The sequence below is a fragment of the Limanda limanda genome, chromosome 11 (assembly GCF_963576545.1).
Source record: "Limanda limanda chromosome 11, fLimLim1.1, whole genome shotgun sequence".
Classification (NCBI taxonomy): Eukaryota; Metazoa; Chordata; class Actinopteri; order Pleuronectiformes; family Pleuronectidae; genus Limanda; species Limanda limanda.
In genome coordinates, this window is record NC_083646.1 from 14,254,711 (window position 1) to 14,269,153 (window position 14,443).

Consider the following 14,443-nt stretch of genomic DNA (forward strand, 5'->3'; position numbering starts at 1 on the left):
TTTTCTAATACATCATTCAATTCTGTGTAAAAATAACTATTTGTATAATAATACATTTTTGCAGATTTCAATAGAAACTGAAACCTTTTTACAACCAGCGCAGTCGCCCTCTGCTGGTCATTCAGGTGAATATAGGTTTCGGGCAATTCTGCATTGGCTTCATTTTCTATACCCAGAGTCTACGTCCAGTTTTATATACAGTCTGTGTATAATACTCACTCATACGTCTCACACAGAAAGCAGCAGAGCCACGCCGGCAACAATCCATTTAGCAGGAGGCTGTTTGGTTCGGAGGGGGAGCGTCCAAACGTACGTGGAGCCACGCTGCTTAGTGCGGTACACCGGACACTCGTAAGTACCTTCCAGTTCCTGCTCCTCCGCGGGCACAGCTCGGACGTACAGCACTGGCATGGCTGGACTCAGATCCCTCAAAACCGCCTCGGAGATGATTCCGGCCTGAGTGTCCCAGCGTGCTCCTGGAGGGACACGGGACACAGGTTCTCATTTTGCCACTGCAAATATTTCAAAAATCAATTCAGTGGAATGTATTGGAGGGTGTGAGAGTTGGTTTGTTCTAACCTTCCATGAAGAGTCCGTGGATGTAGGCTCCCTCCCGCGGAGGATGTCCAAAGTCGTCTTTGGTCTTTTTTGTCACATCCACAGTCAGAGACATTTTATCCAGAGGCCACTGGTTCTTACGTGCGATGCTCTGCAGCACAGCTAGAAAGAAAGAAAGGAATCTGCCTGTTAATAATTCTGGTGAACACATCTTTCTCAAGCAGTGTCACAAAGTGGGGCCTCACCTGTGAGAAAGGACTGAGGGTTGAAGAGACCTGGGAGCCAAACCACTGACGGGAAAACAAAGTCCTGAGTCCAAGTGTCCAGCTCACGGCAGCTGATCATCAAATCCCCGAACCTAATGGAAAAAAAAATACATCAAATCTATTGTGCCTGAATCTGTTACAACACAAGGGTTCCGCTAACTGTTTTTTAAAACAATTTTTTTGGGGCTATCATAAACGAAGTCGGTTTCACAGAGAAACACAGTAACGGCCAGATGAAGTATAGAGTTTAAGATTTAACTTTATGGCGTGATGCTGAATCGCTCCTCCTCTGAGTCTGGGCTCCTGACCTCAAGGACCAAAGGTGGCTGAACTTTTGCCGTCAGGGCCCCTCAGCTCCTCCAACTTAGCATCTATCTTCATTGTCTGGGTTTTATTTCGCTTTATTGCATTCCACAAATTCTCTAGTATTTTTATTGCCTGGTTTTATTGAGTCCATTTATTTCATTCATTTATGTTTCAGACTTGTAAAGCACTTTTGAGATTTTGTTTTGAAAAGTCTTATATAAAAAAGTTTAGTTGCTATTATTATAAGCCACAGTTTGATTTGGAATGAGCAGTTACCATTGTGCAAGTGTTTTAGTGGAGGGATAAGCCAGTCGTGCCCAAGAGTCTGGGACCGAATCACAGAACAGGGACGACTGCAGAGTCTCCATACTGGAAGAGATCGTGAGGTCTCCCTGCAAACAGAGAAATCCTCATTAAAGATGTTACTGTTCATAGTACAGATGTGTGTTCCCAGTAGATTTCCAGTAGAGTGTACCTTCAGACCAAGATCCAGCTCGATGAGGGATTTCCTTATTTCTGCGAGCAGGAGATTCATTCTCTCACACTCCTGGAGACACACTAAAACGTAGGGGCTTCGCTCTGTCGCCTTCGTGAGCATCTCTGCCATGTTGTACTCGTCTGGAAGCCTCTCCAGAAGGTCCTCGATGACAGACTTGACCTGAAAAACACAACAAACATGGTTATGATGTATATTCATGCGTCAAATATTGCACTCCTGTCCGCCCTGGGAGAGGGATCCCTCACATGAGGCTCTCTCAGAGGTCTCTACGTTTTTTTCCCCTGTGAATTATTTTTTTTGGGGTAGTTTTTCCTTGTCGCACCTTGTTAAGCCCAAATAAACAAATTGTGATTTGCGATAATGGGCTATACAGATAACATGTGATTGATTGATAAAGGTCACTGTTGTATCCTCCTCAGTTGCTTTTTTTCTAGGACTAGTCTCACCCTCTCCTCTGAGCTCTGAGCCGCCCCCTCTCCTCTGGAGGAGTCCTGCGGCTGCAGTTCCAGCAGAGTCCTGAGGAGGTTGTCTGAGGTGACAGTCAGGCAGTCCAGCTCAGCGTTTGGATGGAGACCGTACAGAGTGGGATTCTCAGAGGGGAGATGCTCGTCAATGTAACTGTGGTAACCAGTGTAGTCCAGGAACGGAGGGGCCAGGAACCCAGGGCACAGAAAGAGCTCCCCTTCAAACTGAGGAATGAAAACAAACATTTAGCGAGAAAGCACATTTTAATAAGAAATTAAAACCTAAACAGTCGTCTTAAATCTGAATGCCAGCAAAGTTTATTCTGTGTGTTTGAATTCTATATAATGGGCAGCATGGTATGCGCAATTTTTTTGTTACAACTAAACACATTGAGCTTAGATGAGGTCCTGTTAAAGCTCCTACAAACTAAATTACCAAATAATCCCTCCATTCATGCCAGTTACAGGTTTTTCAGCCACATCTGGTGGAAACATGAACTAAGTGAAGGTAGAAACATGAGCAACAGCAGAGACTTGAAGTGCAACGCTGCAGTTCAGGTTGTCAGCCCAAGAGGGCACTATTTACCTTGACAACACCTCAGAGAAACTCAAACCTGCACATTTCCTTCCCCACCAAACCGAACATGATCCTACATTAAGTCTGAATCAAAATTGATGAGTTAAATGAAATCAACATTTTTTTTAAATGATGAAAATTATAAAGTGAAACCGGTTTGAATTAATAGTGCAATAGATTAGTTGAAATCAAATAGATTTTTCTTAGCCCACAACATGAAAACTGACTCACCATTTTCGGATGCATGAATTCTTGCAGGTAGGTTTTGCACAGTCTTCTGTCCCAGTCGTCGGTGATGTGTCCTCCATACATGATCTCTCCGAACAGGAAACACAAGTCCTCCCATGGCACCTGCATGGTCTGTGATAGTTTGGAGACAAATATAACATTTAAATTAAAATAATAATAATACGTTGTCTTGAAATAATTAGGACTATCTTTAATTTTAAAGACAAACCTCATTAAAAACAATTCCAGGATCTAATTCTTTCTGCATTATTCCACTTCTTTCAAACTCCAAGCAGTAACTATAAGATCTCTTACATCAAATGAGCTCGTTAAATAAAGATAACTGTGGGGAAATGTAACAAAATTATGTTTCTTTACACAAACTGATTTGAGGTATGACAGAAGTGTCTTCTCCTCAGTGGGAGATTATGATCCGTGAGGGTGAAGGAGGAAGAAAAGAACCTGTGATTCATAACAAATTACAAAAGCTGGAGGTTCACAATCATTTGTACCTGTATTGTTTTGCAAATTGCTTCCTTCATCAGCTCTAATTGCAGTGATCACTTATGTAGCGTTGTGAACTGTCACATTGGCTGCATGTAATTACATTTAGGATAACGCTTCATTGCCCTCCTAATGAATTCTCTGTATACGCACATACAGGTTACTGTTTGGTTAACATAATGAAGGACATTCGTTTTTGGAGGGCAGAATACCTCTGAGACATAATTGGTTGTGACCAGAGTAATAGGAGTTGTAAGAGAAATGCATTAGGAGCTGTGAGGGGTGCAGCACCCTCAGAATGGATTTTTTGTCTTCATGAAATAAAGCTAAATTATAGGTTGCGTTGTAAGGGAAGAAATTCAAGGAAAAAAAAGATAAGGAATGAACTTTTTCTCCACAAATAACAGTTGAACAAAAGATTTCAATAAATAATGAGACAGCATGCGGTAATTTAGCATCTCTGCCAATAATGCTACTGCCAGCACCATTATTAATATAAATTTACACGGAGTAAGAAAGCGGTGAAAGAAAAAAAAACAATTAAACTTGTATTAATGTCAATAACGATATGAATAAAAATGAAAAATGTGAAGAGTGGTAGAAATACTTTGCTGTTGGCTTCTAAGTAGTTGTACAAGATGTTTGCTGAGATAGTGAGGTCTCCGGTGCTGATGGGGTAGTTATGGTTCCACCCTTGGGAACCAAATTTACGGCGCTCTGTGACACAAGCGTGAAAAAAGCAGAGGGAGAAAAACATCGAGTTGAACTCCTGTTCCCGTGAACACAGATCCAAAGTGTCCTGGAAAGAGAGAGAGAGAGAAACACAAAAGTTAAAATGATTTCAATTCTTTTTAAGACGTTATTCTACATTTTCAACGCACCTGATTGAAGTTGTTGAGGGCTGCGTGCAGACTGGCATTCATGCCAGTGGGTGGCTCATTGGTGATTTTGATGGCGTCCTCCAGTATTCCTCTGGGGATCACGTGCTTCTCTGGACTTGATGCTGGTTCCCCGGTGATGAAAACTCTGTAGTTGAGGTGACTGTCGACCGCTGCTGTCTCCAGAAGAGAATCTAGAGAGGGCAGCCAGCAAGCCACGAGGTGGACGTTCTGGAAAACATAAATTCAAAAAACGTTAAGAAAAGAGACAGGCATTTAGAGAGTAAGAAAAAATTCCTTAATCCACTTCATTATCTGGATCCCTTCTAAAATGTGATGGATTTTTTCTTGGCTTGTGCCTCAACCCTCCTCAAAAATTCATGAGTAGTTTTTGCATAATCCTGCTAACTAACAAACAGACACTGATCAAATCATATAGGTGGAGATACAGATCAGGTATATCATGTTATACATTGATAAAATAGTACATTTTTGTGCAAAGATATATTTTTTGAATACGAGGAAGATTTGTTTCAAGAATATCTCCCTGTGTTCTGAACTAGTAAGCAATGACTTGGCTGCAGCCTTTAATGCAGCTGATGCACCCAATTATGTGTTTTATTGAACCAAATTGAGTTTATTTCACTTGCTCAGGGGGTGAGATAATATGATTATATGCATTGTTACCGGCTGGCTTGAAGAGCGGCCAGATGTCGCCACAGTAATCTAGTCACTAAATATGAAAAGTCCCTACCTGCAGAATGACCCAGTGGCCCAGTTCAGAAGCGTTCCTCAGAGCCTTCTCAGCCACCTCCTCCTGCCCCTGTCCCAGAGACACATTGTGCAAAGTGCCCTGGTCGATGGAAAATCCAAGCTTCAAACCTGCAAAGACAGAACACTGTGATTATTAACCCTGCCAAGTGATCAGGAGGTGTAAATATCAAGCAACTCACACGGTACCTAGTTTCTCTACGTCTTTGAGTGGATCCACTCCAGGTGAGAGGATGAAGAACACAGGGGTGGAAGGGCCACTTTCCTCAAACAACTTTTCAAATTCCATCCTGGCAGCATCCACGTACTTTGTTCCCAGGTTCTCCTCCACAAAGTTCCTGTCAGTAAATGTTTTTTTTTTAGTGATGGACTGTTCAAAACTTACCTATACAAATGTAATGTGGTTATTTACTCACCTCAGAGAATAGGTCATCCTGTCGGGGCGAAGCGCTCGCAGGATAATGAGCTTCTGCAGCGAGCTCTTGTTCTTCCAGTCCTGGGGAAGTCTTTCCTTTTCTGGACAACTGGATTCAACAACCTTCCTCCAGCGCTTCGGTGAACTCTCCATGTCTCTGTCCAGTCCACTGAAGTTCTCCATTGTAGATATTGTCTGCAATCAAAGAACAAACACTGTAAGACCTCTCTCTGCAGTGTGAAATGCTTTAAAGGGATATGTTAATAGTCTATACTGTACCTTAATGGCTCCCCAGCTATATGGAGAGAGGAAGGGCACAGGACTATGTTTGCTCGCTTCACCAGGAAAACGGAGCAGGAAGTCAAATTCCTCAGCGTCAATCAGGTCTTGTTTTAATAGAATCTGATGGGAAAACAGAGTTTGTGTTGATCAATGCAGGATTGATCTGTTCAATAATTTCCATAACAACTGACGATGACAAGAAAACTGACAAGGGGATCGGGTAAACTCCAACGGGCTGAAAAAGTACCTGTGAATGTGAAAAAGCCACATGAAGGACAGACGTCAGAGCATCCCTTCTAAGGCGAAAAACAGTTGCCGCAATGACAGATAATTGCATTATGCCATCGGAACCAACCCCCTTGTCAGAACCAACTGTCTGAACCGCAGCCCCGGATGCAGGGTGTGAGAGGTAATCAATGGCAGCGTATGGCCCTGCTGACTTCTTTTAATTGAAGTTAATGTGGGGGCCGATAAGTGCTGTGATTGATGAGGATGACAGGAGGCCCCACCTTAGAGGGCGGCCCTGAGTCTCTCACCTGGAAGGCGGTGTGTGACAAGAAGGTTAACTTGTCTCTCTCAAACAGGCCCTGGCAGGTGTACAGGAATACATAATAGGTGATGGCCTCTGCGAGGGTGTGCACTCTGGTCCTCACATCCTCGTCCCATTCTGCACGCTCCATCGCTTTGTTAAACACCGAGTTAAAGGTCTGAAACACAACAAAAGGGAGGATCAGTGCTATTACAAGGACTATCACACAGACATAAAGCCGTGAACCCAGGCTCTACACTGGGCTGAGGAGCAAACACATAACAAATACTGATGTTTTTGGGCAATAAACATATATTTAAGCTCATTTTTTTCTGGACATTTTCCGGAGTTTGCCTTTCAGACATGAAGAAGGCAGCAGGTGATTCTCAGAGTCAGACGCGTTCACAACAACAGTTAAATCTCATCAGCAGGACATGATGTATTCATTTCATTACAGAGATCATGTTTTTATTTACAGCACATTAAACCTGCCATTGGCCCATATCCCCAAAATTCTGATATCTTTCCAAGTTGGCAGCAACTTCAGCACCCTCTATGTATAAAGCTCCTCTTTTTTATCCTGATAAAACTGTTTTATCAGTTTTTTTTTGTTTATTGTGTGTTGTGTGCTACAAATCTCATCAACTCGCCTCCTGGCTGTGAATCTTATCTAGCTGAACCTAGCTGACAATATCCTGCTCTATTGTTACACGGGCTAACTAGGATATTTTCTGGAGTTTTTACAATAAGGGGCAGGGAGGAAAACACATATTATTTAAGTAGATTATCCGATGTCCGAAAGCAGCACAAACAAACAGGACAGAAAACAAAGCACACTGAGTACCGTTTGAAATAATGCAGTGTTTGCTCCCTGAGAGCATATCAGGCCTAAAGGTTTCACCTTGAGAGAATACTGGTACATGGGGTTAATCTTGCTGAGGTCACTGATGATGAAGAAGAGGAGTGACGCTGTCTCAGCTGCGGGGCGGTAGAGTTCTCGAGCCTCGTTGATCTTTGTCTCGTTCTCTCTGGCCTCCACCACCTGCGTGTGCCAATTGCACAAAATGAGCTATTAGGCTCTCAGTCATGCTCCAAAACCCTCTCATTACACATATTCCTAACTACACATCATTTGTAGCTAATGCAATAAAATGAGGCGCTTGCTGTTGCATGACATTCAAAAACACTTTAGTGACAAAAAAAAAAATGAAACTACTGTCTGACAACTGCAAGGACCCTGTGAGTGTAAAAGCGTCACCTTGTACTGAATGTGAGCGGCTGTGGTCTTGGTGTTCTCAAGCTGCTCCACGAGAGAAATATCACCGAGGAAATTACCGCAGGCCGCAGAGAGGCAACTCAACAGGTCGTCCTCCAACCTCTTCAGCTCAATCTTGAAGTGGTTCTGTTGTGTGGTCAGCTCCATCTTGGGAAACATACACAAAATAATTCAGATTTTACTATTCTATATTTCTGACTGTGATTGTGTATTTAAAATAAAGATAAATGAAAATGGTCTAAAGATTTCGTGGGATGCTTAAGGGAGGGTCACCTTAAGGGCCTCCAGGTCGGGCCTTTCCCGGGACACCACCTGTCCCAGCAGCTGTTCCTCCAGCCCCACAGGGGTCACTGTGAAGTTAATGAGGGTGGTCTGGGCCTGGAGCTCAGGTGGGAAATGGGGATTGGCCAACTTGGTGTGCAGTATGAGCTGGAAGTTACTGTTGTATTCACATAACTTTCCCCCAATTTGAATGTACCTGGAAAACAGAAAAGTACATGTTGACATAACAGCCATGTTCGGTTATTATTCTGTTTTAAAACGTTATCTCGTGTAAAAAACAGCGACCTTTCGTGTTTAGAGCATAGACTGCACATAAAGATGGCCGACACGTCTTCACTTCCTCACACTACCCAGAAATGAAGCTTAAACATCCAGAATACAAACACTGCCATCTTTCCCATTTTAAGCCAGAAGTCCGCGTGGTAGAGATCAGGGGATGGAGCTAAGATATCGAAGTAACGCCGATACATGTGCTCGACCGATTATAGGTCAGTCTTAGCTGACAACCTTTTTTACAGCATCACATACCTTATAACTAGCCACCTTATTGGTGAGATAAGAACTATGTAAAGATTTATTTTTGTACTTAAGATTTTTTTTGTTTGGTTCACGTCCCATCCACTAACACGGAGGAGGTGGAACTTATGACTTAAGCTGCAGTGAGCCGCCCAATCGTCGATTTGGACACTTTTGGGGAGCTGTCATGTCGTCCACCTTTATATGCAGTCTGCGTATTTAGATCTAATGTTTGCAATTCAAACCGTCTGCTGTAAAGAAAATTATAAATCAAAAATCTGCCTGACGAGAGCCATAAATCTGGTTGCATATACGACAACAAATTTTAATCTGCTTTAGTTCCTTTTGTTTTTTCCCCCGTTATAACTGCATTTCAACTTTCAAAGTGAGAAAGTGAGGGTGATCGGAAATATCACCTGTACAAGGACAGCGCAGGTGATTTATCAAATCAAAACAATGACAATGATAACGATGTCGATGATAACGATGGTTATCAGTGCTCGTCCTCTGTGTCTTGTCCATCCGAGCTTGCTGACCTCACACTTGTGCGCCGCAACTTCTGACAGGCGACAGAACTTCACTCTAAACTGTTGACAAATAATCTTGAATAAATATGACAGATTGCCACTGGGGCAGCCAATTTTTATCTGTTCCTGCATTTCAATTAAATTAGCACTGGCTTGACGAACCTGGTGGCTTTTCATTTTTCTCTAATTACCCCTTAGATGTCAGGCAAGGCCCCAATTTTACAGCACAGGTTCCTCATGGCCTGGGTCTGGTTCAACTCTATATCTTCACAAGCCAGAATTAATGTACTATTGATAGAACCATTACTCCACCAAATTAAAGTCCTTGCTGATGGATTGGCTTGTAGTCTTCCGTCAGCCATGAAAGGAATAATTAGTATTCATTACTTCACACTCTACAACATTCCAATTATTAATGAACTTCAGCTGTGGAGCCCTACCAGATCCATCATGGCTGCCCAGCAGGTTGTATTAATCATCGACAGAAACAAGTGTGCGGGTCATCTACAAGGGATAAACTTATAATCAGATTTACCGTGATGAATTGTTACGTCTGGACAGACAGGACGTCAGAAGGAGCTCATGCCCCGAGAGGCTCGATAAGCGTGGTCATACAGAGCTCAGGGTGAGGAAGACGTAAACGTTTTAGCAGGGGAAGTCAAGCACAATGTCGATATTGAGTTTTTCAATTATTTTCTGTAAAATATCCAGTTTAGAATTTTGGGGTGTGTGTAGGGTTAAGTGTTAACTGAAAAAAGATAGTGGATTTTAGTGGGCAGTAGCAGTTTTGTTTAAAAATCAAGTTCTCATCATGGACGTGATGTGTGAGTTACTGATAAAGATTTGAAATCAAGTAGCGTTAGTGGTGAAGCCTTATTTCTAATTAAATGACAAAAAATCCCTAAATGTGTCCCCACTACTTGACAAATGACACCAAGTTATGATTTAAGGATAATCCACAGGCAATGAGTCATGTTACTGAGTATAAAGCTGATTCAGTCATTTTATTATTCGGTTTCCAGATAAATAAATGCAGACAAACGGCAACGGATCACCTCTCAGGGTTGTGAAATTATTGAAGCTGAATTGAGTTTGCCATAATGATGGAGGACCCGTGAATTAAGTGCGTTACATGCCAGCTTTCTGTGGCCGACAGGAGTCCTTATACATAACCATGACTGTCCTCAATTCGGCTTTTTACACTGAGGCTCAGCTGTTCAATATTCATCACACCTAAAGAATATGAACACACAAATATACATCTATCACCCGTCTTGATGGGCCAATCAATATGCTGGCCACAGGGATTCAGAGCACGTGCCGTAAATTCATTTATAATCTAAAGAGTGGGCAATAATAATGCATTCGGTCATGTCTTACTGGTGTTTCAGCGCTCACTGAGATTCAACCATCTGGCAAATCTGCTCCTATTGTCTCACACCACAGACACTCTGTGATGGGCTGTGGGCATATCGACTTGTGTATCAACAGGGTTATAAAGAGCACTGCAACATTGATTCAACTTGTTTTTGTTGAGCAACAGTAAAAAACAAAGTATTTACTCTCAGTAGATGAGCTGGTTTGATGCCTTATGTAGTATTTCTTGTTTGTTTTTCATTTTCTAAGAACATTAATGTTAATTATGTTGCATTTTTACTACCAACCTTCCTCTGTTGATCGTATTTCTGCCCAGCAGCGGCTCCAGGAGGGGATCTACCTTTTCTGGCAGATTCTCTATCAGAACTGTTTCGCCACAAGTCAGGGCTCGTTCTATCACATCTAGATATCTGCAAGGTCAAAAGCAACAGAATAAAAATGAATTATATATACAGTATATTAGCACTCCCTGGCATATTAAAATAGGGATTTCGAATAGACAGATAGCTCCCTCTCACCCCTTCTGTCCCAGCTGCACCACCCTCAGCTCTGACCCTAGCCGCTTTCTGATCCACTTGATGCCCTGCTGCTGTGGGTCAATGATGAGTGGCCAACGCTCACTGGTGCTCAGGATGGCAGCGTTCTCGGTGGACATCCGATCATTTGGCAGGCCCTGGTTATGCCAGGCAGCCACGGTGGCATCATCTGTAAGCATGAGGACAGGATCCAGGCCGTCTGTCAGGGGTACGGAGACCTGGAACAGAAACCAGGGAGTGATGTCACTTCTGAGGCACAACTGAGACAGATGAGCCTCAGCTCACAGACTTCACAGTGGATCTTTGTAAAGAGAACAGTTTTACTCTAAACCCAAATATAAGTCTCAAACAGTAAAAAAAATACTGGCATTACCTTTTGAGACTGAAGGAAGGGGATCCATGAACTGTTCAGAAGCTCCACACGATACTGCCTGGTGAAATATCCCATGTAAGACACAAATGCTGTTGTGAGGAGGACGTCACCACACAGGGTTTTCTGCTGCTTTTCATACTGAACAATTGCTTGGGACCATCGCTCCTTCTCTGACTGCAACACAAAAGAGCAGCCCTCAGTATCATTAAAAAAAAAATACACAGGAATCACTCAAAATAACTGATTTACAAGGAAATTCATGTGAAAACACTTAAAACCAAAATGAATAAAGAGGATTATACAATGCAGGGACATTTACAAGCTGGGCAACCTGCCACACACACATTTATTTCACCAACTAAGAAAATGTAATAAGTAAAGCATACAGCTGCAATCCCCTTAAAATAGCTTTGGAAGTTTGATTCACTCAGCATCAATTTAGCATTAATTTAAACCTTCAATACCAAGACTGTGACAGCCCAACAACAATAAATCACGCATGGCATTTTCTTACAAGGGGCAGTGAATGTAGAATATGTCACATAATAAATTCTCGGACAGTTAAAAATCACTATAATTTTACTCTAATGTATTATGGATTGCCTGTAATATCACTCAGTCCGGGGTGAGACACTGTTAATTTCCAACAGCTGTTGAGGCTTTGAGGTAAGTTAATGATTAAATATAGACGGCCTGATTTATTAGTCTGAACACTATTGCTTCCAGGTCAATGCCATAAAGACAAAACATTTATCTTGATATGCTTAAAAGCCAAGCTGTTCAATGCAAACCACATTTATTCTGCAGAATAAGAAAGTCGAACTTGCAGAATAGACACTGAAATGGCCATCTTTTATTTCATATTAGCATCCATACAGATAATAGATGCTGCAGCCCGACAAAAAAAGTCAGGCACAGCGACACTAAAGTGTTAAATATAATTTTCAACAAATCATACAAATGTGCAGCATTACACATTTATATATTCCGTACATTTATATTCCATAACAATATGTTAAAAATGTTGGGGGAATGAATTATTGCCGCACCAAAGATAAACTAGAGCTTGTGCAAGGACGTGTTCACACACAGGCACACACACTGACAGAGAGCGGTGTTAGTGTAGCGTTCTTGCCATCTCTCTCCCTTTCTCCATTTGGAAAGCGTTCAGCGAGCCAGTTGCCCAGTTCAGCCATGCGTTGTCTGTGGTGCAGCCCTCTCTACCTGTCTCACAAGTCCCCAGTATGCTGCTGGGCCAGGCTGTAAAATCTCCCAATGCCTGATCTACTCATACAACTGTCAGCTCATCCTGCCAAGACATAACAACTTCTAGTCCAGATTATTGATGCAGTTCGATTTACCAGCACCTCTCCATGCGTGCCTCCGGTAAATTAACGGTTTACTTTATGCCAGGTCAGCCCCAGTGACCCCACCAAACCTCCTCTATCTCTCCTTGTTTACCTCCAAGCCCTTGACCAGTCGATTGGCGAGCTCTATGGTCTGGTTGGTGCGAGCCACCTCCTCCTGACAACTGATTTTCTCAGCTGTAGCCCTTTCAAACTGTGCTGTTAGGCTCTGAACGTTGGCATCAAGATCCTGCAGGACAAAGCAAAATTAAGCCGAGGAAATTATACAAATCTACAGTCGCTTTTAGATGAAGTGGCTAAAGTATAATAATAATAATTCACTCACCTCCAGTTTCTTTTGAACTGACAACAGTTTGGCTGTTGCTGTCTCTAGCTCTGCATTTGCTTGTGATAATGCCTGTCTCTTTGGAATGACCTCGCAATAAATCTGCAAAAAAGGAGGAACAATTTATGAAATAAAGAACAAGAATCTAACTTTTTGTAGCAAATGTATCTGAGAGATAGCTGCAACTGATATTAAGCTGTTGTGTCTGACCTCATAGTATTTGACAATGTTAATAGTCCAGGCACAGAGACCAGCTGCAGCTGTAGATTTGGTCCGAACTAGATCAGGGTTAAATTCAGGTTTTCTCAGATACTCTTTTTTCACCACAGTCAAACAGGAGTCAGGGATGTGCTCCTTGTCGTATGACACCAGGGCCTGCAGGAAATCATCCACCTGACACAAACACAAATGCACGGGGTACATTAATATACACACAGGAAATTTGGGCTGATATTTATTTATAAAATATATATTATATACTATCCCTTACTAATTAAGAAAGTTTGAAATCTTAACTTGATATTACTTCATGCTATGTTTACAAAAGACTAAGAGTCCAAAACAAGGATTATAATTTGATCCTGTCTCATTAATATCGACACAGATTAAATAATCACTGCAATTTAATTAAAATGTGTTTTAATACTTGGCAGTGATACTACAGCATTACACTCACAGATTGAGCATACTGGTAACACTACGTGAATGTATTTAAATATCGATGTAAAATATATATGTATGTGCTATGTACCATGATTTTTAATTTGTATGTAAAATATAGGCCCACCCATCAGCCATTAAGGGCCACAGTAAAAATAAGTTTATTATCTCTTGATTATATGTATATAAGAAGCACGTATCAGATGTAAATGTATTTTTAACAAATTCAACAATTGAATATATTTAATATGCTCAATTACAATTTTAGAAAAGAAAAAAATGTACCCCCATTTCATACTAAATTCAACTCGTTTTTTTAAATACATAATTGCATGTTCAAACTTGCATGACCAGTCACTCAGAGGGTGAGAAACGGTTAACACGCTGGCTCTGCTAGTGAGTGAGCATATTCATAGAGCCATCCAGCTGTAATGTGAGCATTGCTGAGATGCTGGGCAGGGCCAGGGTCAAGGCCCACGCACAAATTAGTTTGGCATTAATAAGGCAGATGTGATTGACACGGTGACAGCTTAACCTTGCCCATGAAGGCCCGCGCCGCCTTCCAGCTCCGATCCTTAGGCACTCGACCGCGGGGAGCCAGCAGAACCATCACAGCTGCTGCCACATTGATCACTGCCACTGAAGGGTTTGGAAAGGCCTTCAGCTCGGTGAGATTCATCTAAAAAACAATAATAAACATTACGTAATCATTAGAATAACTGAGCATTTGAAGGAATTTTGAGCATCTGATAAAATGAAGCACCTTGTTGAGGGTGTCCAGTGCTGTCGTGGCTGCCGTAAGCGATGGCTCTGCTTTGGCGAGGTCGTTTTCACAGTCCTTCTGTTTGACTGATACTTCTGCCTGGATTACAGAAACCTGTTCCAAAGCAAACATTTTGAGGTAAATCATAAAAGTAGATGGTGTGA

At 42.0% G+C, this 14,443-nt stretch overlaps 1 protein-coding gene across 1 annotated transcript in view; it reads right to left on the reverse strand.

Annotated features, from left to right (window-relative positions):
* Window positions 1-228: 228 nt before the first annotated feature.
* Window positions 229-14,443, reverse strand: part of si:dkey-233k19.3 (dynein axonemal heavy chain 11) — a 37,421-nt gene continuing 23,206 nt past the window's right edge. Inside the window, exons 58-82 of the mRNA XM_061081094.1 lie at window positions 14,280-14,393; window positions 14,052-14,195; window positions 13,067-13,249; window positions 12,857-12,958; window positions 12,626-12,760; window positions 11,165-11,338; window positions 10,774-11,009; window positions 10,543-10,665; window positions 7,827-8,031; window positions 7,536-7,700; window positions 7,179-7,319; window positions 6,285-6,455; window positions 5,746-5,868; window positions 5,468-5,661; window positions 5,241-5,389; window positions 5,035-5,162; window positions 4,284-4,511; window positions 4,010-4,201; window positions 2,902-3,021; window positions 2,076-2,318; window positions 1,606-1,788; window positions 1,407-1,522; window positions 804-916; window positions 580-720; window positions 229-476 (exon numbers count right to left, since the gene is read on the reverse strand). Coding sequence (XP_060937077.1) covers window positions 229-476; window positions 580-720; window positions 804-916; window positions 1,407-1,522; window positions 1,606-1,788; window positions 2,076-2,318; window positions 2,902-3,021; window positions 4,010-4,201; window positions 4,284-4,511; window positions 5,035-5,162; window positions 5,241-5,389; window positions 5,468-5,661; window positions 5,746-5,868; window positions 6,285-6,455; window positions 7,179-7,319; window positions 7,536-7,700; window positions 7,827-8,031; window positions 10,543-10,665; window positions 10,774-11,009; window positions 11,165-11,338; window positions 12,626-12,760; window positions 12,857-12,958; window positions 13,067-13,249; window positions 14,052-14,195; window positions 14,280-14,393 — 4,071 coding nt within the window. The remainder of the gene's footprint in view (window positions 477-579; window positions 721-803; window positions 917-1,406; window positions 1,523-1,605; window positions 1,789-2,075; window positions 2,319-2,901; window positions 3,022-4,009; window positions 4,202-4,283; window positions 4,512-5,034; window positions 5,163-5,240; window positions 5,390-5,467; window positions 5,662-5,745; window positions 5,869-6,284; window positions 6,456-7,178; window positions 7,320-7,535; window positions 7,701-7,826; window positions 8,032-10,542; window positions 10,666-10,773; window positions 11,010-11,164; window positions 11,339-12,625; window positions 12,761-12,856; window positions 12,959-13,066; window positions 13,250-14,051; window positions 14,196-14,279; window positions 14,394-14,443) is intronic.